Source organism: Scyliorhinus torazame, chromosome 11, assembly GCF_047496885.1.
Source record: "Scyliorhinus torazame isolate Kashiwa2021f chromosome 11, sScyTor2.1, whole genome shotgun sequence".
NCBI classification, from domain to species: Eukaryota; Metazoa; Chordata; class Chondrichthyes; order Carcharhiniformes; family Scyliorhinidae; genus Scyliorhinus; species Scyliorhinus torazame.
Window position 1 is genome coordinate 9,678,421 of NC_092717.1, and position 23,318 is coordinate 9,701,738.

General features: G+C 45.7%; 1 protein-coding gene across 3 annotated transcripts in view; it reads left to right on the forward strand.

Annotated features, from left to right (window-relative positions):
• Positions 1–23,318, forward strand: part of LOC140385100 (zinc fingers and homeoboxes protein 2-like) — a 56,256-nt gene that overhangs the window by 32,038 nt on the left and 900 nt on the right. For all 3 annotated transcript variants that reach the window (XM_072466920.1, XM_072466919.1, XM_072466921.1), the window contains one exon: positions 9,783–12,607. In XM_072466920.1, the coding sequence (XP_072323021.1) occupies positions 9,963–12,602 (2,640 nt within the window). In that variant the 5' untranslated portion in view covers positions 9,783–9,962 and the 3' untranslated portion in view covers positions 12,603–12,607. The remainder of the gene's footprint in view (positions 1–9,782; positions 12,608–23,318) is intronic.

Below are 23,318 nucleotides of genomic sequence, written 5' to 3' on the forward strand. Positions count from 1 at the left end.
TCTGTTAAACTTGCTCAAAGCTGTGTTTCCAGAGTTTGTTGAATTACTTTTTTTTTAATAAAAAGCATTTTTATTCCAATTTTCAACATTTTACAAAAAGAATGCACACAACATGTATAACGCCCCCCCCCCCCCCCCCCCCCCCCACTTATAAATAAAAGCAAATTACTGTGGATCCTGGAATCTGAAATCATTTTCATTTTGGGTTCAAGAAACCCCCCCCCCCCGCTTAACAGTCAAAATCAATTACTTTTGATGTTTCGAGATTTCAGACTTGTCAGTGACCCCCCACAAACAAAGCACGTTGAGGTGCGCTGTGGATGAATTTACCTTTTGTCTTTTGACAGATACTGAACATTCGGGGGAATTAATTGAGTGAATCATACTATCATTAGAATCAATGTATTACCAATAGGGTATAATCAGATATTGTAGAACCTGTATAGACTCTTTGGGATCAATGCAAAGAATTGGCCCAGATTTTATGGAATAGTTAACAAGTGACACTGACAGCGCTCGCCATTATCTTTTTTTTTTTTTAAATTTTATTCTCCTCCATTTTCACATTTTCTCTCACATTTACATCCATCAACGATAAACAATAATCAGCGAGATATGTCAGTCCCCATAATAACAACAACGATCCCATCTACCCACCAACCCCCAAACCTCAACCCGCATGTTTACATAAACCAATGACAAAAATAAATCAGGGATTACCCGTAGTCGCCCTTAATCTTACACAGCCCCCCCCCCCCCCACCACCCCAGGTCTCCAGCTCCTCCCGTCCACTGCCTCTTGTAAAACTCCTCCCCCTACCCTCGGTTCCTTCCCCCCCAACTTTCCACCCCGGCTAGACCACTCGGACCCTGTTCTGCCAGGCTCCGATGGCCGCAGCCCCTCCCCCCACCTGGAGGCCCCCGCCCGGGTCCCTTTCCCACTTGCCCGGCCCCAGGAAAGCCCAAAGATCCCCTTTTAGCACACACACCCCGCCTATCCACCTACACGCCAAAGAACTCTCATTTCGAGTGAAAGTCCCGTCCCTTCCCTCGTCCAAATATATACCACCTTGGCTCCTTTAATCTCTAAACGCGCGCGCAGTGATACAAAAAAGAAGAAAATACAGTCATGAGGTTACATCGGCACAACATGGCCATTCCTCAGTTTGTCAGTTCTGCCATAGTCCTTCTGCTTTCGCAAACTCCTCCGCTGCTTCCGCCGTTCCAAAATAAAAGTCCCTGAGCTCAGCTTCGCTGGATATACAATGCCGCACCGCACCTTGCTAATGTACAGTGCCCTCTTCACGCGGTTGAAGGCAGCCCGCCTCCTTGCCAGCTCCACCGTAAAGTCCTGGTATACACGTATACCAGCTCCAGCCCACTGCACCACCCGCTTCTGCTTGGCCCAGCTCAGGACCTTCTCCTTCACCCTGTACCTACGGAAGCACAGAGTCACTGCCCTTGGCGGCTCACTTGCCTTTGGTACAGGCCTCCACGACCGATGAGCCCGATCCAATTCATATCGGGAGGGGTCCTCCCCCTCCTCCAGTAGTTTTGCCAGCATCGCGGCAAAATACTCAGTCGGCTTCGGTCCTTCAACTCCTTCGGGCAGCCCCACAATCCTCAAGTTCTGTCGCCTGGATCTATTTTCCAGGTCTTCCATTTTTCCTCGCAGATCCTTGTTAGTATCCATCACCTTCCGCATCTCCTTCCCCATCGAGGCAAGTTGATCACCGTGCTGCAATAACGTCTCCTTCACTTCCTTCAGCGCCTCCCCTTGCTCTCGCACCTCCGCCACTGCGCTCGCCACCTCTGTCCTCACCGGGGAAACCGCCTTCTCCACCAGCACACTCAAAGCCTCCCTCATCTCCTTCCTCACCGTCTCCATGCATTTCGCAATCTGCGCCAACTGCTTTTCAAATTCCGCAGCCATCACCTTGGTTATTTCTTCAGCCGTAAGCAGTGCGGCCTTCCCTGGTGCTCCAGCCTCCATTTTTCCTGGTGACCCCGCGGTGACCTTTCCATTCCCCGACGGACCTCCAGCTGTTTTTTTTTTCGGCCATTTTTCTGCTCACCCTCGACATTTTTCTTTGGGGTTTTTTTTTCCCTCCTGTGTCTTCTCAGTGCCTCCTCCGTGCCTTCTCCCTTCTTCTGCCGCCTCCGCGGACCCTGGGACCGGACTTAAAGCCCCAAAATTGCCGTTCCCGAGTGGGGGCTCTCCATTGTGCGGCCGCCTCCCACCCGCCGTCACCGGAAGTCCCCAGCGCTCGCCATTATCAAACAGAAGTTGTTCATCAATAATTTATATGACTTCTCGTTCCAAAGAAAATTCCCTTATAGTTGAGCGGATCAAAGAGTGAATCAACCACCAGCTTCTGACGTCTGGACATGCACTTAAACTTGGATATTGAAAGTTACTGACTTAGTTGTTCTACTCCTTCAGAGGCTTCACCAATGTGGTGTCTCTCTGAAGAACTCTGCATTCAAAGTTGCTGCACTTGCCCAATAAACACAGAGAAAAAGTTTGGGATTGTCTGCTCAACTATAAGTGAATTTTCTTTGGAATGAGAAGTCATATAAATTATTGGTGAACAACCTCTCTGGCACTGAAATTTAAACTCTACAGATTGTGGTCAGATTGTGTGGCTCAGTAAGGACTCTTCAGTCTGACTGTGTAAGGAAATAGACTGTTGTTTGCCGGTTCAAACAGGTCCCATATCCTTTTTAGAGGGCGCCTCACTATTTTGACCCTTGGATTACTGCAAATCTCGGTGCGAAAGTCGACAAAGTCTGTGGGCCATTGGAACGGAAATGGACAGTGGGCATCAATCATTCACTGCTGACTACAAATGCCAGGCCACATAATGACTAATGACACCTTTGTTTTGTAGACTAACCATAAACTATAGAAGCTGCATAATCTTGTGTTATGATGATCTGATATCCAGTAAGAAGCCATTTCATAGGTTCTACCCATCCATTTGGTTTGGGCTGAACCTAAAACCCGGTTGCAAAAAGTGACTTGCACTTAACTCGGTCACACAGAAGCAACCAGGTTTAAAGCAGAGAGAGAAGGAGGCCATTCAGCCCATTTTTTTTCCACCAACTCTTCACTATGGCAGCTCACGGTTAACAACATGTTGCTATCTCCCAGTGTCTTCCTCTGCCTCAAATATTGATCCAATTTTCTATTAAAAGATGGAATGTTTTTTTTTCCTTGACCACATTCAGGGGCAAAGAATTCCTTGCTCCATCAGCTCTCTGCATATGGAAAGTTCACCTAATATCTCTTTCGCTCTCATTAATAATGACACCTGATCACTGATTTCCCAACAATGGGGGGAAATGCTCATTTCTCATTCACTGCAACAAAGCTTAAACTATTTTTTAAAAAAGGAATGAACTTGCATTTGTATCACATCCTCAGGGCATCTCAAAGTGCTTTGCAGCCTATTACTTACCTTTGAAATGTAATCACTGTGGTAAGATTGGCAGCCAGTTTGTGTATTGCAAGGTCTCAAATAATAATAATTTACTATCACAAGTAGACTTCAATGAAGTTGCTGTGAAAAGCCCTTAGTCGCCACATTCCGGCGCCTGTTCGGGGAGGTCGGTACGGGAATTGAACCCGCGCTGCTGGCATTATTCTGCATTACAAGCCAGCTGTTCAGCTGAGATGAATGACCGTTTTTCTTTTTTTAGAAAAATGTAGTGTACCCAATTCATTTTTTCCAATTAAGGGGCAATTTAGCGTGGCCAATCCACCTACCCTGCACATCTTTGGGTTGTGGGGGCGAAACCCACACAAACACGGGGAGAATGTGCAAACTCCACACGGACAGTGACCCAGAGCCGGGATCGAACCTGGGACCTCGGCGCCGTGAGGCAGCAGTGCTAACCACTGCGCCACCTTGCTGCCCATGCATGACCATTTTTCTTTAGTGATGTTCATTGAGGGTTAAATACGGACAATGGCGGTAACCTCTTGGCTCGCATCACTTTCTCTACTCGAGTGACAATATTCCATACCTCTTGTGTCCCTTCATAATCCCTAGTGTCCCTTCCCTGGCAGCATGCTAGTGAATCTACTCTGCACACTGTTGTTTCTCTAATAGATCTGCCAGGCCTGAATATGTTGGTGTAATTCCAGTGCCCGTGGCTCACAATTGTATCAATAATTGCACTTTAATTTCTTTGTCTTGCCTAATTTCCCATCCTCACTTTTTCCATCTGCAAGAATTGGCTCATTGCTGTGTAAACAATCCATTCTGCTTCACCAAACCTTGAACCACATTCGGAGAGAGATATCAGGAGATGCCAATGGTTTTAAGACCAGTCTTTTAAAAAAATGTATTCATTTACAGGATGTCGGCATCGCTGGTTAGGCCAAGACTTGATGCCCATCCCTAGTTGCCCTTCAGAAGGTGGTGAACTGCCTTTATAGCGGTTAATACAACTGAGTGTCTCACTCGGCCATTTCAGAGGGCATTTAAAAGTCAACCACATTGCTATGGGTCTGAAGTCACATGTAGGCCAGACCAGGTAAGGACGGCAGATTTCCTTCCCTAAAGGACGTTAGTGAGCCAGATGGGTTTTTACGACAATCGGCAGTGGTTTCATGATCATTATTAGACTTTTAATTTCAGATATTTTATTGAGTTCAAATTCCACCAGCTGCCGTGGTGAGCTTCGAACCCGGGTCCCCAGATCATTATCCCGGATCTCTGGATTACTAGACAATACCACTACGGCATCGCATCCCCACATCCTTAAGGAGGGGAGAGAGGCAGAGAAATTCAGGAAGGGAATTGCAGAGTTTAATACTTAAGTAGCTGAAAACATGGTTACAGTGATGCTGGGTCCTGCTGCCTCACGGCGCCGAGGTCCCAGGTTCGATCCTGGCTCTGGGTCACTGTCCCGTGTGGAGTTTGCACATTCTCCCCGTGTCTGCGTGGGTTTCGCACCCACAACCCAAAGATGTGCAGGGTAGGTGGATTGGCCACGCTAAATTGCCCCTTAATTGGAAAAAATTTATTGGGTACTCTAAATTTTTTTTTTTTTAATGATCCTGGGTCAATAATGATACATCCAACCGGGCATGAATTGACTCCTAATGTTTTCAAATGCAGCAAAGCAGCTGGTACAAGTGGACTTGCCACATTGCAAGTGGATTCAAATTCAACTCTGACAACTGGTTATATCGCCCAACTAATATCCACATCTAATTCTCCCTCCTCATGTGTTTATCCAGCTTTCCAGTAAATGTAGCTCTACTATTCACCTCAGCCAGGTAGCGAGCTCCACATTCTCATCACTCTGTGGGTTCAGAGGCCTCTCCTGAATTCCCGAATGAATTTATGACCCTGTTTTTATGAGTCCAACCTTTGGCCTCCACTCACCAGTGGAGGCATTTCTTCTACGTTTTATCCTGTTTGATTCCCTTCCTGAGGGATGCAGTTGGTGTCCCTGCTGATTTTACCTGCAGGAAGTGCTGCCATCTCCAGCTCCTCCAAGACCGAGTTAGGGAACTGGAGCTGGAGTTGGAAGAACTTCGGATCATTCTGGAGGCAGAAGGGGTCATAGATAGCAGCTTCAGGGAATTAGTTACACCAAAGATTGGAGATAGGTGGGTAACTGTAAGAGGGACTGGGAAAAAACAGTCAGTGCAGGGATCCCCTGCGGTCGTTCCCCTGAGAAACAAGTATACCGCTTTGGATACTTGTGGGGGGGGGGGGGACTTACCAGGGGTAAGCCATGGGGTACGGGCCTCTGGCACGGAGTCTGTCCCTGTTGCTCAGAAGGGAAGGGGGGAGAGGAGCAGAGCATTAGTAATTGGGGACTCTATAGTCAGGGGCACAGATAGGAGATTTTGTGGGAGCGTGAGAGACTCACGTTTGGTATGTTGCCTCCCAGGTGCAAGGGTACATGATGTCTCGGATCGTGTTTTCCGGGTCCTTAGGGGGGAGGGGGAGCAGCCCCAAATCGTGGTCCACATTGGCACTAACGACATAGGTAGGAAAGGGGACAAGGATGTCAGGCAGGCTTTCAGGGAGCTAGGATGGAAGCTTAGAACTAGAACAAACAGAGTTGTTATCTCTGGGTTGTTGCCCGTGCCACGTGATAGTGAGATGAGGAATAGGGAGAGAGAGCATTTAAACACGTGGCTACAGGGATGGTGCAGGCGGGAGGGATTCAGATTTCTGGATAACTGGGGCTCTTTCTGGGGAAGGTGGGACCTCTACAGACAGGATGGTCTACATCTGAACCTGAGGGGCACAAATATCCTGGGGGGAAGATTTGTTAGTGCTCTTTGGGGGGGTTTAAACTAATGCAGCAGGGGCATGGGAACCTGGATTGTAGTTTTAGGGTAAGGGAGAATGAGAGTATAGAGGTCAGGAGCACAGATTTGACGTCGCAGGAGGGGGCCAGTGTTCAGGTAGGTGGTTTGAAGTGTGTCTACTTCAATGCCAGGAGTATACGAAACAAGGTAGGGGAACTGGCAGCATGGGTTGGTACCTGGGACTTCGATGTTGTGGCCATTTCGGAGACATGGATAGAGCAGGGACAGGAATGGATGTTGCAGGTTCCGGGGTTTAGGTGTTTTAGTAAGCTCAGAGAAGGAGGCAAAAGAGGGGGAGGTGTGGCGCTGCTAGTCAAGAGCAGTATTACGGTGGCGGAGAGGATGCTAGATGGGGACTCTTCTTCCGAGGTAGTATGGGCTGAAGTTAGAAACAGGAAAGGAGAGGTCACCCTGTTGGGAGTTTTTTATAGGCCTCCTAATAGTTCTAGGGATGTAGAGGAAAGGATGGCGAAGATGATTCTGGATATGAGCGAAAGTAACAGGGTAGTTATTATGGGAGATTTTAACTTTCCAAATATTGACTGGAAAAGATATAGTTCGAGTACAATAGATGGGTCGTTTTTTGTACAGTGTGTGCAGGAGGGTTTCCTGAAACAATATGTTGACAGGCCAACAAGAGGCGAGGCCACGTTGGATTTGGTTTTGGGTAATGAACCAGGCCAGGTGTTGGATTTGGAGGTAGGAGAGCACTTTGGGGACAGTGACCACAATTCGGTGACGTTTACGTTAATGATGGAAAGGGATAAGTATACACCGCAGGGCAAGAGTTATAACTGGGGGAAGGGCAATTATGATGCCATTAGACGTGACTTGGGGGGGATAAGGTGGAGAAGTAGGCTGCAAGTGTTGGGCACACTGGATAAGTGGGGCTTGTTCAAGGATCAGCTACTGCGTGTTCTTGATAAGTATGTACCGGTCAGGCAGGGAGGAAGGCGTCGAGCGAGGGAACCGTGGTTTACCAAGGAAGTGGAATCTCTTGTTGAGAGAAAGAAGGAGGCCTATGTGAAGATGAAGTGTGAAGTTTCGGTTGGGGCGATGGATAGTTACAAGGTAGCGAGGAAGGATCTAAAGAGAGAGCTAAGACGAGCAAGGAGGGGACATGAGAAGTGTTTGGCAGGCAGGATCAAGGAAAACCCAAAAGCTTTCTATAGGTATGTCAGGAATAAGCGAATGACTAGGGAAAGAGTAGGACCAGTCAAGGACAGGGATGGGAAATTGTGTGTGGAGTCTGAAGAGATAGGCGAGATACTAAATGAATATTTTTCGTCAGTATTCACTCAGGAAAAAGATAATGTTGTGGAGGAGAATGCTGAGCCCCAGGCTAATAGAATAGATGGCATTGAGGTACGTAGGGAAGAGGTGTTGGCAATTCTGGACAGGCTGAAAATAGATAAGTCCCCGGGACCTGATGGGATTTATCCTAGGATTCTCTGGGAGGCCAGGGAAGAGATTGCTGGACCTTTGGCTTTGATTTTTATGTCATCATTGGCTACAGGAATAGTGCCAGAGGACTGGAGGACAGCAAATGTGGTCCCTTTGTTCAAAAAGGGGAGCAGAGACAACCCCGGCAACTATAGACCGGTGAGCCTCACGTCTGTAGTGGGTAAAGTCTTGGAGGGAATTATAAGAGACAAGATTTATAATCATCTAGATAGGAATAATATGATCAGGGATAGTCAGCATGGCTTTGTGAAGGGTAGTTCATGCCTCACAAACCTTATTGAGTTCTTTGAGAAGGTGACTGAACAGGTAGACGAGGGTAGCGCAGTTGATGTGGTGTATATGGATTTCAGCAAAGCGTTTGATAAGGTTCCCCACGGTAGGCTATTGCAAAAAATACGGAGGCTGGGGATTGAGGGTGATTTAGAGATGTGGATCAGAAATTGGCTAGCTGAAAGAAGACAGAGGGTGGTGGTTGATGGGAAATGTTCAGAATGGAGTACAGTCACAAGTGGAGTACCACAAGAATCTGTTCTGGGGCCGTTGCTGTTTGTCATTTTTATCAATGACCTAGAGGAAGGTGCAGAAGGGTGGGTGAGTAAATTTGCAGACGATACTAAAGTCGGTGGTGTTGTCGATAGTGTGGAAGGATGTAGCAGGTTACAGAGGGATATAGATAAGCTGCAGAGCTGGGCTGAGAGGTGGCAAATGGAGTTTAATGTAAAGAAGTGTGAGGTGATTCACTTTGGAAGGAATAACAGGAATGTGGAATATTTGGCTAATGGTAAAGTTCTTGAAAGTGTGGATGAGCAGAGGGATCTAGGTGTCCATGTACATAGATCCCTGAAAGTTGCCACCCAGGTTGATAGGGTTGTGAAGAAGGCCTATGGAGTGTTGGCCTTTATTGGTAGAGGGATTGAGTTCCGGAGTCGGGAGGTCATGTTGCAGCTGTACAGAACTCTGGTCCGGCCGCATTTGGAGTATTGCGTACAGTTCTGGTCACCGCATTATAGGAAGGACGTGGAGGCTTTGGAGCGGGTGCAGAGGAGATTTACCAGGATGTTGCCTGGTATGGAGGGAAAATCTTATGAGGAAAGACTGATTGACTTGAGGTTGTTTTCGTTGGAGAGAAGAAGGTTAAGAGGAGACTTAATAGAGGCACACAAAATGATCAGGGGGTTGGATAGGGTGGACAGTGAGAGCCTTCTCCCGCGGATGGATATGGCTGGCACGAGGGGACATAACTTTAAACTGAGGGGTAATAGATATAGGACAGAGGTCAGAGGTAGGTTCTTTACGCAAAGAGTAGTGAGGCCGTGGAATGCCCTACCTGCTACAGTAGTGAACTCGCCAACATTGAGGGCATTTAAAAGTTTATTGGATAAACATATGGATGATAATGGCATAGTATAGGTTAGATGGCTTTTGTTTTGGTGCAACATCGTGGGCCGAAGGGCCTGTACTGCGCTGTATTGTTCTATGTTCTATGTTCTAACTTTAGAAGCTGTTATGTCAAATTTATTTGGAACATTTCAATCAGTATATTGGGTCTGATTGATTTCAAATCACAAAATTAGCCGGGATTTCTCCTAAGGTAACAAATCCAATCGCTGATGAATCTGAAATCGCAACGGTGAAGATTGTTCTTTTGAAATCAAGGTTAGGGGAGTTTAAGTGTGGAGGATGCAAAACTCTACACCTAGGTCTGCCCCACTTGTGTCCCCCATACGACAGGTGGCCGGCCGTATGTGTCCATTCCTCAGTGCTGGCTTCTACTTAAAGTAGAAGAAAGCCAATCAAAGTTGGCACCTTTGTAACTTTAAATAGTCCTGAGGAAGTTCAGTTGGCGTTGATAAAGAAGTTGCTTTTTCAAACTTTCACTGCCTTCGGCTGCTGGGGCTGGACCTATTTCTGATCCGTCTTGCAATGCTGTACGTGTATTTTTTTTTTTAAAGCTCCTAATCAACTTTTCTGTATTGCAGGTAAAATTCTCCAGTGATGTGGGCCAATGAAGCTGCTGGCTGGAGCTGATGGTAATCGGTGAAATCGGAGTTGCTGCAATCTGGAGTAAATCTGGCTACGCTTCCCTGAGGGAGGGCACTGGTCCACTGAGGTTTCACGAAGGCCATTAGCCAACTGCTGCTCCCGCCATCGGACTGCTCATGGCTAGCAAACGGAAGTCAACAACCCCTTGCATGGTTCGCGCCACCGATGTCTTGGAGCAGGACCCAGATTTGGAGATGGATGGAAACGCGGGCGACCAGTCTCCCCATCCGTTGTCGGAGGAAAGCTGGCCGGCGGACAACGGAGTAAGCGACGGGGATCAGACTGTAGAGAAAACTGCCTTAGACAATCAACAGGCCAAGAAACTAGAGGGAGGCTATGAATGTAAATACTGCACCTTTGAATCACAGGACTTGAATGAGTTTACAGAACATGTTGATACAATACATCCAAATGTTATTCTCAATCCGTTTTATGTCTGCGCGGTTTGTAACTTTACCACCAAAAGGTACGACACCTTTACTGATCATAATGGCAAGCATCATCAAGGTGAAAGTAACTTCAAGTTGAAGTTGATAAAACGCAATAATCAGACTATCCTTGAACAAACAATTGAAGATCCCACTAATATTGGGAATGCAGATAGAGAGGCAATAACTCCTGCTGGAATCTCGATAAGTAAAACGCCAATCATGAAAATGATCAAAAGCAAAGCAGACGGCAAAAGAATCAATGTATTGGCACGAGTGAAAGATGAGTTTAATGCTAAACAAGAAAGCAAGATGGAAGGGAATAACACTGACATCGTCCACCATGCCAATGGTGGGTTACTTATTCCAGAAACTGTGCTTAAGGATGGAGTGCCTCACGTGATGCCATCTATACAGCCACCGCCAAACATCAACCTAATACCCAAGGTCATGATCCCCATGCACGGCTCTAAATATAACGCTGCTATGGATGTCAACAAAAGGCTCATCGGTTCCTTTAATAAATTCCCTTACCCTACGCAGGCAGAACTCTCTTGGCTAACAGCTGTCTCAAAGCACCCGGAAGAACAGATTAAAATGTGGTTCTCGACCCAGCGTCTTAAACATGGCATCAGCTGGGCTCCCGAAGAGGTGGAGGAGGCCAGAAAAATGATGTTTAACGGCACCATTCAGACGCCAACAATCACCGTTGTGCCGGCACCGATGCCATCGGCCACCCAAGGCACAACGAACCAGGTTATCCAGGCAGGTGTGCCGTGCCAGCTGGTTGGTCAGACTGGTATCGTCTGGACACAAGTCACAAACGGATCGACAGTGTCCTGCTCTCCCATCACCTTGACGGTAGCTGCCAGCGCAGGCCAAGCCCAGTCTCCGAAGCGGGGTTTGCCACCCTCGCAAGTAGCCGGAGACCCGAAGCGCGCCAACGTTGTCCAGGTTTGTCAGCTCGCCTCGCAGGGGAGTTCCGTTGTGTTTTCCCCGGGTGTCACCGATGCCAACATGAGCCGGAAGAAGACCAAGGAGCAAATGGGGGAACTGAAGGCCAGCTTTGCCATCAGCCAGTTCCCCGACGACGAGGAGGTTTTCCGGCTCGTGCAGGTGACCAAACTCTCCAGGTCCGAGATCAAGAAGTGGTTCAGCGACAATCGCTACCGCACACAGAAGGGCCATTCCAGCCACGCTGCCAATGAAATCGTGGTCACCATCCCCCAGGACCCACCCGCGGCAGGCCACCCGAATCGGAAATCTGGATGGAATAACTTCTCTGATTTTGGGCCGCAGAAGTTCAAAGAGAAAAGTACCGATCAGCTGAAGGTGCTTGAGGAGAGCTTTCAATCTAGCTCCTTCCCCACGGACGAGGAGAAAGAAAGATTGCGGTCAGAGTCCAAACTAACCAGGAGGGAGATCGACGCCTGGTTCTCTGAACGCAGGAGGCTTCGAGACTCGCTGGAAGGAGCCATCGTAGAAACGAGCAAACCGTTCTTCAATCACGATGTGAAACCAGAGACCATAAAATCAGAAGCACAAGACGCAGCTGACACCAGCCACACCCAATCTTCCCTTTTGGTTGCAAATTGTCCAGTCAAGTCTAGGACCCCTCCGCCAAACGCAGGACTGCAGCATATTAAAACGACAAGTCCAATTGACAAATCTCATAAGAAAAGTCAGGAGCAGCTGCACATCCTAAAGAGTGCGTTTGCGCGCACGCAGTGGCCATCAGTAGAGCAATATGACAGTTTAGCGGTGCAGAGCGGGCTGCCAAGAAATGACATTGTCCGTTGGTTTGGCGACAACAGATATGCAATTAAAAACGGCAACTTGAAATGGCTTGACCAGTACCAAAGAGCAAACCGAGAAAGTCACAATGGCCAGAATAATCTCAATGGCAATGAGCGACGGGGGTATAGCAAAGGTCATAAAACAGCTGGAGTTTGGGGTGGAATAGGGCACTCCACGCACAGCCGGGCCGGTAAAACCGTCCTATTCCAATATTACTTGCGGCACAGGCAGCTCCGGGAGGAAGACCTCGATGAGTTGGTTTCAAAGTCCAACATGAGCTACGAACAGGTCAGGGACTGGTTTGCAGAAAAACAAACAGAAGATGCCATGGACACGTCCGAGAGCAATAGCAGAGACGGCCAATATAGTGACGAGGAGGAGGAGTGGGGTGAGGTAGAGGACATCAGTGAGAGAGATGAAAATGTTGTCTCTGAGTACACAGGCAGCTGGGCACACACATCACAATGTGGCTCAACTGAGTTTAATGAACTGGATTCTGAAAGAATGTCTGCTGAAAATTCCACAATATAGCTAAGGTAAAGGACTTGATTATTTAATTTCCCATCCACCAGCACTGGGTAGAATTGTGTGTGGAGACTCTTGGTGGCATGAATGAGAACGTTAAGAGATGGGAACAGGAGTAGACGTTAGCCCTTCACACCTGCTCCGCCATTCGGTTAAGTCGTTGTCAATCTTCTACCTTAACTCCACTTTCCTGCATTATTCCCCATACCCCTTGATCCCCTTAGCGTCTGGAGAATTAATTGATCTTAGTCTGGAATATACTCAGCATCCACAGCTCCCTGCTGCAGGCCAGATACAGGTTGGCCCCTTTAAGTTGATGTTTAAAGGGCCCTCGTGCCTAAATCAGCCCCACACCCACCAGAAACAAAATTAGCAGGGTTGTTGATTGTGACCCCTATTTTCCTGTCTGGGGAATGGAACCATTATCCCAGCATCTACCCTGTCAAGCCCCTTAGGAATTCTATGTTTTACTGAGATCGCCTCTCATTCTGCTAAACTCTTAAGGAATATGTAGCCCATTCTATCGACCTCTTCCTGTAGGATAATCTCCACATTGAGCCTTTGTTGCACTCCCTCTCAGGCAAGGAGATCTGACCATAGATACAAATATTGGATAGAGGTACACCGTATTGGACAAAGGTAGTTTCACCAAAGCCCTCCAGAATTGTAGGAAGACTTCGCTCCTGTACTCTAACCTCTCTATAATAAAGGTTACATACCATTTTCTTTTACAAAATGGCATTTTGTGGTGACATCAGTGAGTCCAGTTCAGTTTTTTGGTATTACCCCTTGTTGATTTGGCAGACTGTATCGGTTAAAACTGAAAATGGAATTCTTTTGACAGTGACGGAAGGGCAGCAGATTACAATTTGTTTTTGTTTGTGTGAATCCCCACTCTGTTAAAATCTGAAAATTTCTTGAAGCAAGTTGTTGAACCAAATGGCATAAGAGTTAAGGATTTAAAAATGACATAGCCGGTTGGATTTGAATCCATGGAAGACAGAGCGGACAAACAACTCCTTGCTTTGCAGGCTGGAATACACCTCAAAAACAAATGCATTTTGGCACTCTTGTATTGATACTGAATTTGGTATAGGTCACCCCAAGCCCAAAACTAAAATCATTTATTATTTTGGAGAAGTGCAATCCCATATTCATCAATTGTGTTGACATTTTTTCTTTATTCTCTCTTGAGGGATGGGTGTCTACATTTGTTACCCATCCCTATTGCCATTGGGAAGGTGGTGGTGGTGAGTGGCCGCCTTGAGCCCACATGACATTGGTACATACACATTGCTGTTGGCAAAGACATTCCAGGATCTTGATCCGGCAGTGACCGATTTCTGGCAATTCCTCAGAACAAGATAGCTGCATTTATACAGTTAATATATGTCCCATTGCGCTTCACAGGAACATTATCGGGCAGTGGATGGGGGGGGGGGGGGCTGCGATTACCATCAAGGTACGTTTGGGAAAAAAAATTGAATGCTCATGTTGAATGAATTGTCCGATTGGGGACCTGGGTGTGGACAATGTAATGTTTCTTTCTTTTAAGGACAAAAGTTAAATTATTTTTCTGTTTCCCTGGAACCATGGTGATGTATTCAACATGGTCAAGTATTTTATCTGAGTGAAGAGTTTGTTTCTGTCATGAACGTGGAATAGGCTTGCAAGAGTAGACTGTGGGACACCATCCCGACTGCACCCCCCCGCACGCAGTTACCCCGAGGCCTGATTGTCTTCCATAATCTCAGTTTGCTCCGATTCTGTGCTAACTGGGCCAATGATACTTCAGTTTGCTGAGTCTTGTGCCTTGTTTTGTACCCGTGACCTTTCTGTTCTGCATGACACCTTCCAAAGATTGCACCACGGTATTGTTACACCATCAAAAAACATTTAAACCCTTGGGTTATCCTGCATAAATACATGTTGCAATTTCCAACTTCCAATATGATCCGTCTGTGCATTCTGTTAAAAATGTTCAGTGTTGTTCTGCAATTTGAATACTTTGACCATGACATTCATTATATGGTGGGAGAAAGGTGCGACGGTGGCTCAGCAAGCAACACTCTCTCACCTCTTGAGTCGGAAGGTTGTGGGTTCTGGACTCACTCCAGAGACTTGAGTACAACGGTTCTGGTTGAGGGAGTGCTGCACTGTCAAGAGATGCCGTCTTTCAAATGAGATGTTAATCCGAGGCCTCGTATGTTCTCGCAATTGGCACTACTTGGGAAGGAGAGAATGGAGTGGAGGTTATGCTCTCTACCCTGGCTAATATTTAGCCTTTTAACAACCCCATAGGAACAGATTACCTGTTCCTCGTCACATTGCTGTTTATGGGATCTTGCTGTGTGTAAATTGGCTGCTGTGTTTCCTCCACTACAGCAGTGACTACACTTCGGAAAGTTTGGCATTGGGCGTAAAGCACTTTGATGCATCCTGTCGTCAACGAAGGCGCTATAGAAATGCAAGTCCAGCATAGTTTGGGTACCCGCTCCCCCCCTCCACCCGAACGCCTCGGGTAGGACTTCACAAAAAAAACCAGACAAATGGAACCCAGAACAGAAAACATCAGCAGCAGCAACTCCTCTTGAGATTTCCCTTCAATGTATAGGTTGAATCGCAATCTTTGTTTCTTGGCTGTCATGGAGGAACAGGAGACATCTTTAACAATCGAAACCTTAAAGTTTCTCTTCAGATTCAGTACAACCCAGCGATGATCCCTTTTCATTCTGTCTTCCAGGTCTATGAATAGCAGTTTCAAATGTCTTTTGTTGGTGTTCCAGGAAGATACACTAGAAGAAGCCTGCCCCTTTCTCTCAGAAACATTGGGTCATTATTACTAGTGGGAAGGTAGAATCCTGTTGCAGAAATAAATTTCTCCTATGAAGAATGATTCTGGCATCCAGCAATTGTATCGAAATTGAAGCACAAATGGGCCATTTAGCCCAGGTACTCCGTGCTGGGGTTGACACAAACCTCCTTCCACCCTGCTTCATCTCACTCCCATAAAAATATCGCACTATTTCTCTATTCACTCATGGACCTACCCACTTCTCCTTGCATGCATTTGACCCTGGTGGTTTGAAGGGGGGGGGGGGGGTTGGGGCATTGGTCCCTATTCGTGAATGCTTGCAGGTAACTACCCGGCAAGGAGGTATAAGGATGCAGGTTGGGGACAGGAATGTGCATCGTTGTGATGTTGCCATCCTAGATGGTCCAAGTGTCTCCTAGCACTCCAGGTTCAGAAATGGCCAATTGTGCGAGACAATGAAAGGCTGTTATTGCCTATGGAACCATGCCCACTACAGAAATAAACATCTTCAATAGAGGGAGGAAGAAACTAGTCTAATCCTAAACAACGAGAGATTAAACAGATTCTACTTACCTCCACATTCCAGTTCCCTCATTGTACTGACCTCCACATAGCAGTTCCCTCTGTATTGTACTGACCTTCACATACCAGTTGCCTCCGTATTGTACTGATTTTGTTAAGATCCCGGATCAGACCCCAACAGTGGCTTAGGATACTGGACTACAATATTTTAATTTATTTTGTAAGATTGCAGGAAGAATGATTGCATGAGTAAATAGGGCTCAGTTATTTTTAAAAACAGATCTTTATTATGGAGACAATACTTAATTTTTAACTTCACACCCAAAAATAACAGCTTACAATTACCCCTTAACACTCCTACTCAATTTCCCATGAAGCAATAAGAAAAGAAACATACAGCCCTCAATCTTATCTTACCGTGGGAGAACTGTGGACTCGGCATCAGGCAGATCAGAATTCACCTCCTCCCTCCAGAAAACTGTCTCTCTAAAGCTTTTGAAAATGTCTCTCGGCATTCCTTGGCTCCATCCAGCAATGATATCATCTCCCCAAGCTAAAAAAACTAATTATCTCTGCAAGCTTAAAAAAAACAAATTATATCTCCTAGGAATGTGAAGTTGAAAGCTATTGGAGAATTTCCAATACCATCAACTAGGAGATTTCTGGGCAGGAGTGATTTCTACTGGAAATTCATGTCAACTCCCCAGGGACTTTCCCAGTCAACCCACAGTCCGATAGTCCAGATTGAAAAACACATTCCGTTGTCAATTTCACCTCTGTCTGCTGAAAGCTGCAAACAGATTTTTTTTTAAAACATGACCACTGCAGTCAAACACGCTCTAATCCCAGGCTTTTAACTCTTAAATTGCCCAATCCAATGTTCCGAGAGTCTTCCAGTCGTCACACCTCTTTCCCCCCCCCTTTAAAATCCCAGCAACGTAGCCAGATGTCTTCATTTTTCTAAAAACCTTTTAACGTTAAAACATTTCTTAAGATTACATACAACTTGTATTCTATACGATATATCACTTTACATTTTTAAATAGGCCAACATCAACATAAATAAAGTCCATTTTAGTCTTCTCACAATGTTGCAGTCGTGTTAAAATAGCAGCAATCACATTTTCTCTTCCTGCCACATGTAGAATTCGTAAATTAAATGATTGTAACAATAAACTCCATCTGAATAGTCTTACATTTTGACTTTTAAATTTGTCTAGGAATTTTAATGGATTATGGTCCATATATACAATTGTGTCAGATTAATTGTTGCTAACATAAATGTTAAAATGCTGTAACGCCAATACCAAACTCGATGTTTCCTTCTCGATAGTTAAATATTTCCTTTGGTGAATATTGAGTTCCCTAGAAAAATAACCGATTGGTCTCCCGATTCCTTCGTCATCTTCCTACAGCAGTACAGCACTGACACCCACATCACTTGCATTAATCGCCATCGTAAATGGTTTAGCACAATTAGGTGTCATCAACACTGGTGCCGTGGTTAACACAGTCTTCAGATTATCGAATGTCTCCTGACACTCCAACATCCACTGAAAGTTTTTGTGTGTTTTTTAGAAGTTCAGGGGAGCAATCACGCTGCTGAAAATTGGCACAAATTTCCGGTAGAAATCACTCCTGCCCAGAAATCTCAGTACTTCTCTGAGTACCTGGTTGATGGTATTGGTAATTGGAAATCCATCTACCCTGCACATCTTTGGGTTGTGGAGGTGAGACCCACGCAGACATGGGGAAAATGTGCAAACTCCACACGGACAGTGACCCCGGGGCCGGGATCAAATCTGGGGCCTCGGCGCCGTGAGGCAACAGTGCTAACGCTTGCACCACCACGCGGCCCTGTCTGGTGTTCTTTTCAAATAATTCACCTCACTCTATTTCCTTTCAATTTAATAAGGCCCACTAAATCTTGCTTTTAATGGTTCACCTACCATATAACAATACTAGTATTAATAATCTTTATTGTTGTCACACATAAGCTTACATTAACATTGCAATGAAGTTACTGTAAAAAGCCCCGAGTCGCCACATTCCAGCGCCTGTTCGGGTACACAGAGGGAGAATTCAGAATGCCCAATTCACCTAACAGCATGTCTTTCGGGACCTGTGAGAGGAAACCAGAGCAACCGGAGGAAACCCACGCAGACACTGGGAGAACGTGCAGACTCCATACAGACAGTGACCCAAGCGGGAATTGAACCTGGGACTCTGGCGCTGTGAAGCAACAGCGCTAACCACAGTGCTACCGTGCTGCACACGGATGTATATACTAGATTTCCGGAGGCACTTCCATTAAGAAACATTACAGCTAAGAGGTTCTATCCCTCACCAATATAAACTGACTTTCTCCTGTCTCTGTTAAGATCTTAATTTCCTCACGGCACAGTGATGCAGTGGTTAGCACTGCTGCCTCACTGCGCCAAGGACCCGGGTTCGATCCCGGCCCTGGATCACTGTCCGTATGGAGTTTGCACATTCTCCCCGTGTCTGTGTCGTCTCACCGCCACAACCCAAAAATGTGCAGGGCAGGTGGATTGGCCACGCTATTTTGCCCCTTAATTGGAAAAAAAATAATTGGTACTCTAAATTTTTTTTTTTTTTTAAGATCTTAATCTCCTTACCCACTCCACCTGCTCTACACAAGGTAAACCTTACCCTCACAAATACTCTCAAATAAAATCCTTAAACAGTCCTGGTATCTACTTATCCACCAACCTCTGAACAGGCTGTACACTCTGTTACCGCACTGGCTTATCCTGTTTTACCGAGTCTGTTTTCCCAGTACTTTTCTTAAGTAACCAACAATGCAACTTCATGTATCCAATTTTATTGCAATGAAAACACTTAAGTGTTCTTTCCTCTCTACCACTATCATAGGTTTCTTTCTTACTCTGAGGCACACTCTCCTTAACATCACCAACCTTTGCATTGACCACTTGTGAATTTCTCATTTCCCCAGTTTCTACCCTTCACAGATTGACATTCATGTCAAAAACTAAACTTTGCTTTGGGAATCAATTCAAAATCATCTGCCAGTTCTGCTGCCTGTCTAGCAGTTTTAATTCTTTGCTCTGTTCTTCCGCACATTGCGGGAATTAAATCTTTAAATTCATTCAAAATAATTTTGTCCCTCATAGCTTTATACTTTTGGTTGATGTTTAATGCTCTTATACACCTATCAAAATTATTTTGTTTGATTCTTTTGAATTCTAGATAGGTCTGACCTGGTTAATTCCTTAGTTTACTAAACTTCAGTCTGTAGGCTGCTAGCACTAGTTCATATGTCCTCAATATGATTTTCCTCACATCATAATCCCTAAATACTATTTCTAATAGTGAGGCAAACAATTCACCAGCTCTACCTACCAACTTTGTTTGAACCAACAGTACCTACGTGTTCTTTGGCCAATTCAATTGTTTAGCCACTTTCTCATCAAATCGTGGCAATGCTTGAATATATTTAAACATCTCCCAACTAGGCCTTTGACTCGCAAGTATTGCTTCTTCCTCTGGCCTTCCTCAGCTTCTGCCTTCAACTCCAACCTTTTTAAAGTTGAGGTTCTCCTCGCAGTGCCAGTTTCCGAAGTTCAAATTCTCTCTCTCCTTATCTTTTTCTTCCTTTGCTAATCTTTCCATTTCCCTTTGCAAAGCACTCTTTTTCCTTTCCTGCCCTCTCTTCTCTTCCTCTCTCTTGATTTGATTTGATTTATTATTGTCACATGTATTCGTATACAGTGAAAAGTGTTGTTTCTTGCATGCTGTGCAGACAATGCATACAAGGGAAGGAAGGAGAGACTACAGAATGTAATGTTACAGTCATGGCTAGGGTGTAGGGAAATGATGAACTTAATATGAGGTGGGTCCATTCAACATTCTGATGGCAGCAGGGAAGAAGCTGTTTTTCTTTTTTAAAATAAATTTTAGAGTACCCAATTATTTTTTTTTCCAATTAAGGGGCAATTTAGCATGGCCAATCCACCTAACCTGCACATCTTTGGGCTGTGGGGGTGAAACCCACGCAGACATGGGGAGAATGTGCCAACTCCACACGGACAGTGACACAGGGCCGGGATTCGAACCCAGGTCCTCAGCGCCGCAGTCCAAGTGCTAACCACTGCGTCACATGCCGCCCTGGGAAGAAGCTGTTCTTGGGTCGGTTGGTACGTGACCTCAAACTTTTGTATGTTTCCTGACGGAAGAAGGTGGAAGAGAGTATGTCCGGGGTGCGTGGGGCCCTTAATTATGCTGGCTACCTTTCCGAGACAGTGGGAATTATAGACAGAGTCAATGGATGGGAGGCTGGTTTGCGTGATGGACTGGGCTACATTCACAACATTTTGTAGTTTCCTGCGGTCTTGGGCAGAGCAAGAACCATACCAAGCTGTGATACAACCAGAAAGAATGCTTTCTATGGTGCATATGTAAATGTTGGTGCGAGTCGTAGCTGACATGCCAAATTTCCTTAAGTCATCTGAGAAAGTAGAGTCATTGGTGGGCTTTCTTAACTATAGTGTCAGCATGGGGGGACCAGGACAGGTTGTTGGTAATCTGGACACCTAAAAACTTGAAGCTCTCGACCCTTTGTACTTCGTTCCCATTGATGTAGACAGGGACATGTTCTCCACTACGCCTCCTGAAGTCGATAACAATCTCCTTCGTTTTGTTGACATTGAGGGAGAGATTATTGTCGTCGCACCAGTTCACCAGATTCTCTATCTCATTCCTGTACTCTGTCTCGTCATTGTTTGAAATCCAACCGACTACAGTGGGGTCATCAGCAAATTTGAAAATCGAGTTAGAGGGGAATTTAACCACAGTCATAGGTGTATAAGGAGTATCGTAGGGGACTGAGGACACAGCCTTGTGGGGCACCGGTGTTGAGGATGATCGTGGAGGAGGTGTTGTTGCCTGTCCTTACTGATTGTGGCCTGTGGGTTAGGAAGTTCAGGATCCAGTCGCAGAGGGAGGAGCCGAGGCCAAGGCCACGGAGTTTGGAGATGAGTTTCGTAGGAATAATTGTGTTGAAGGCTGAGCTGTAGTCAATAAATAGGAGTCTGACATAGGTGTCGTTGTTATCTAGGTGTTCCAGGGTAGAGTGCAGGGCCATGGAGATGACGCCTGCTGTGGACCTGTTGCAGCGATAGGCAAACTGTAGTGGATCAAGGCAATCCGGGAGGCTGGAGTTGATTTGTGCCATGACTAACCTTTCGAAGCACTTCATAATGATGGATGATCTCTCTCTTTCTAATTCCAATTACTTCATATCTATTTCTTTCTGTTCATCTTTCTCCTGCATTTCCAATTGTTTCATTTGTAATTGAAACATTCTAATGATTTTAGGCTGTCTGACAAATGTAAATACTGATCTATGGCTTGTATTATCCCTACCTTTCTCACCCTCTTTAGATAAGGTTAACTGCAGCTTCTCTGCCAGACCTAACGTTTTTGCTTTAGTCTCTTGTAAACCATCCCAAGTGATCACTTCCACAGCCAGGAATCATTTTGCAACTGAGTGGAGTGATCGCATGAAGACATAGCGCTTGGGTATTTTTAAAACAAAACTTTATTATGGATGCAATGTTAACTTGTTTAACTTAACACCAAAAAAGAACATCTTAAACACTACTACTCAATTTTCCCTTAAACACTACTACTCAATTTCCCATCTCCAGTCACTGCCTATTTAAATTTCAAATCCTGAAAGAATGCAATCGTTCCACACACACACTCACTCACTGTCTTTAAGTTCAATAACATCAGGGCAAACAAGAAATTAAGATCCCGGTAACGAGCTCTCAATTTTATTACGACCCCCGATGGTGGCTAGGATACTGGACCGAAACCCCGATATTTTAGTTCATTTGAAAGCCCCACAGGCGACACGGAGACGCAGTAGTTAGCACTGCTGCCTCATAGCTCCCAGGACCCGGTTTCAGTCCCGGGTCATTGTACACAGGGGGTTTGCACGTTCTCCCCGTGTCTGCGTGGGTCTCATCCCGCAACCCAAAGGATGTGTGGGGTAGGTGGATTGGCCAAGCTAAATTGTCCCTTAATTGGAAAAAAAAAGAATTCAATATTCTAAATTAATTATTTTTTTTAAAGAATAATTCACCCCAGGAGTGATCGCATGAAGAAATAGAGCTTGGGTATTTTTAAAACAAAAATTATTATGGATACAATGTTTAACTTTTTTAACTTTACACCCAAAAAGAACATCTTACAATTACCCCTTAAACACTACTACTCAATTTCCCAGGCCTGCAAAACAAAAATATTTTCTTTTTAAAAAAAAAACATGACCACTGCAGTCAAACCCACTTCTAACCTTTGGCTTTTAACTCTTAAATTGTCCACTACTTGGAATCCAAAATTGTCCACTACTTGGAATCCAATGTTCCTAAAGTCTTCCAGTAGTCACAATCTGTACAACCAGTTCCCTCATCGTACTGACCGCCACACACCAGTTCCCTCGTCGTACTGACCGCCACATACCAGTTCCCTCGTCGTACTGGCCGCCACATACCAGTTCCCTCGTCGTACTGACCGCCACACACCAGTTCCCTCGTCGTACTGACCGCCACATACCAGTTCCCTCGTCGTACTGGCCGCCACATACCAGTTCCCTCGTCATACTGACCGCCACATACCAGTTCCCTCGTCGTACTGACCGCCACATACCAGTTTCTCATTTATTATTTGCCACTTTCACTGATATTTTCTTTCGCTCTGTGTAGATGATGGAAATATTCTCCACGCCTGTTTGCCAGGCATTGCGGGACCACTGTAGCCCTGTTTATAATGGAGCTTACTTTAACAACTTACTGCCATCACTGTATTCCATTGACATCTGTCCTGCTTTTAAGACTAAATGGTTTCCGGATTGCGGTTCTGTTTGCCTGGTTTACAAGTCTCAAACACCTTGCGACTTGTTTCCTTACTTCAAGAAACTCCAAATACACAAATGGCCATTGCTGAAGAATGATTTTTGATCACCCAAGTGCTGGAAAATGGGATTAGAATAGACCGGTGCTTGATGGCTGGCACCGACAGGATGGGCCGAAGGGCCTCTTTTTTGCTGCAGAACCCGTTGACTATAATTGAAGGGTGGGTGGTTGCGGTAGGAATGTGTGTGTGTGTGTGGAAGAGTGGGGTGGTGGTGGGGTGGGGTGGGGGGGGGGGGTGATGAAGACTGTACCTTAGCTGTTCACAACCTCCCAGATATATTGCCGGTTTTTAATTTCTACAAGCGGTGCCTTTGTCTCTTTCCCCACGACACACTCGGTACTGCCCTCAAGCTAAAGGCCAGAATGAGGATAATAAACTTTGGCTTTTTGATTTGTTTGCTCACCTCTTCCCTGCTTGCCTCC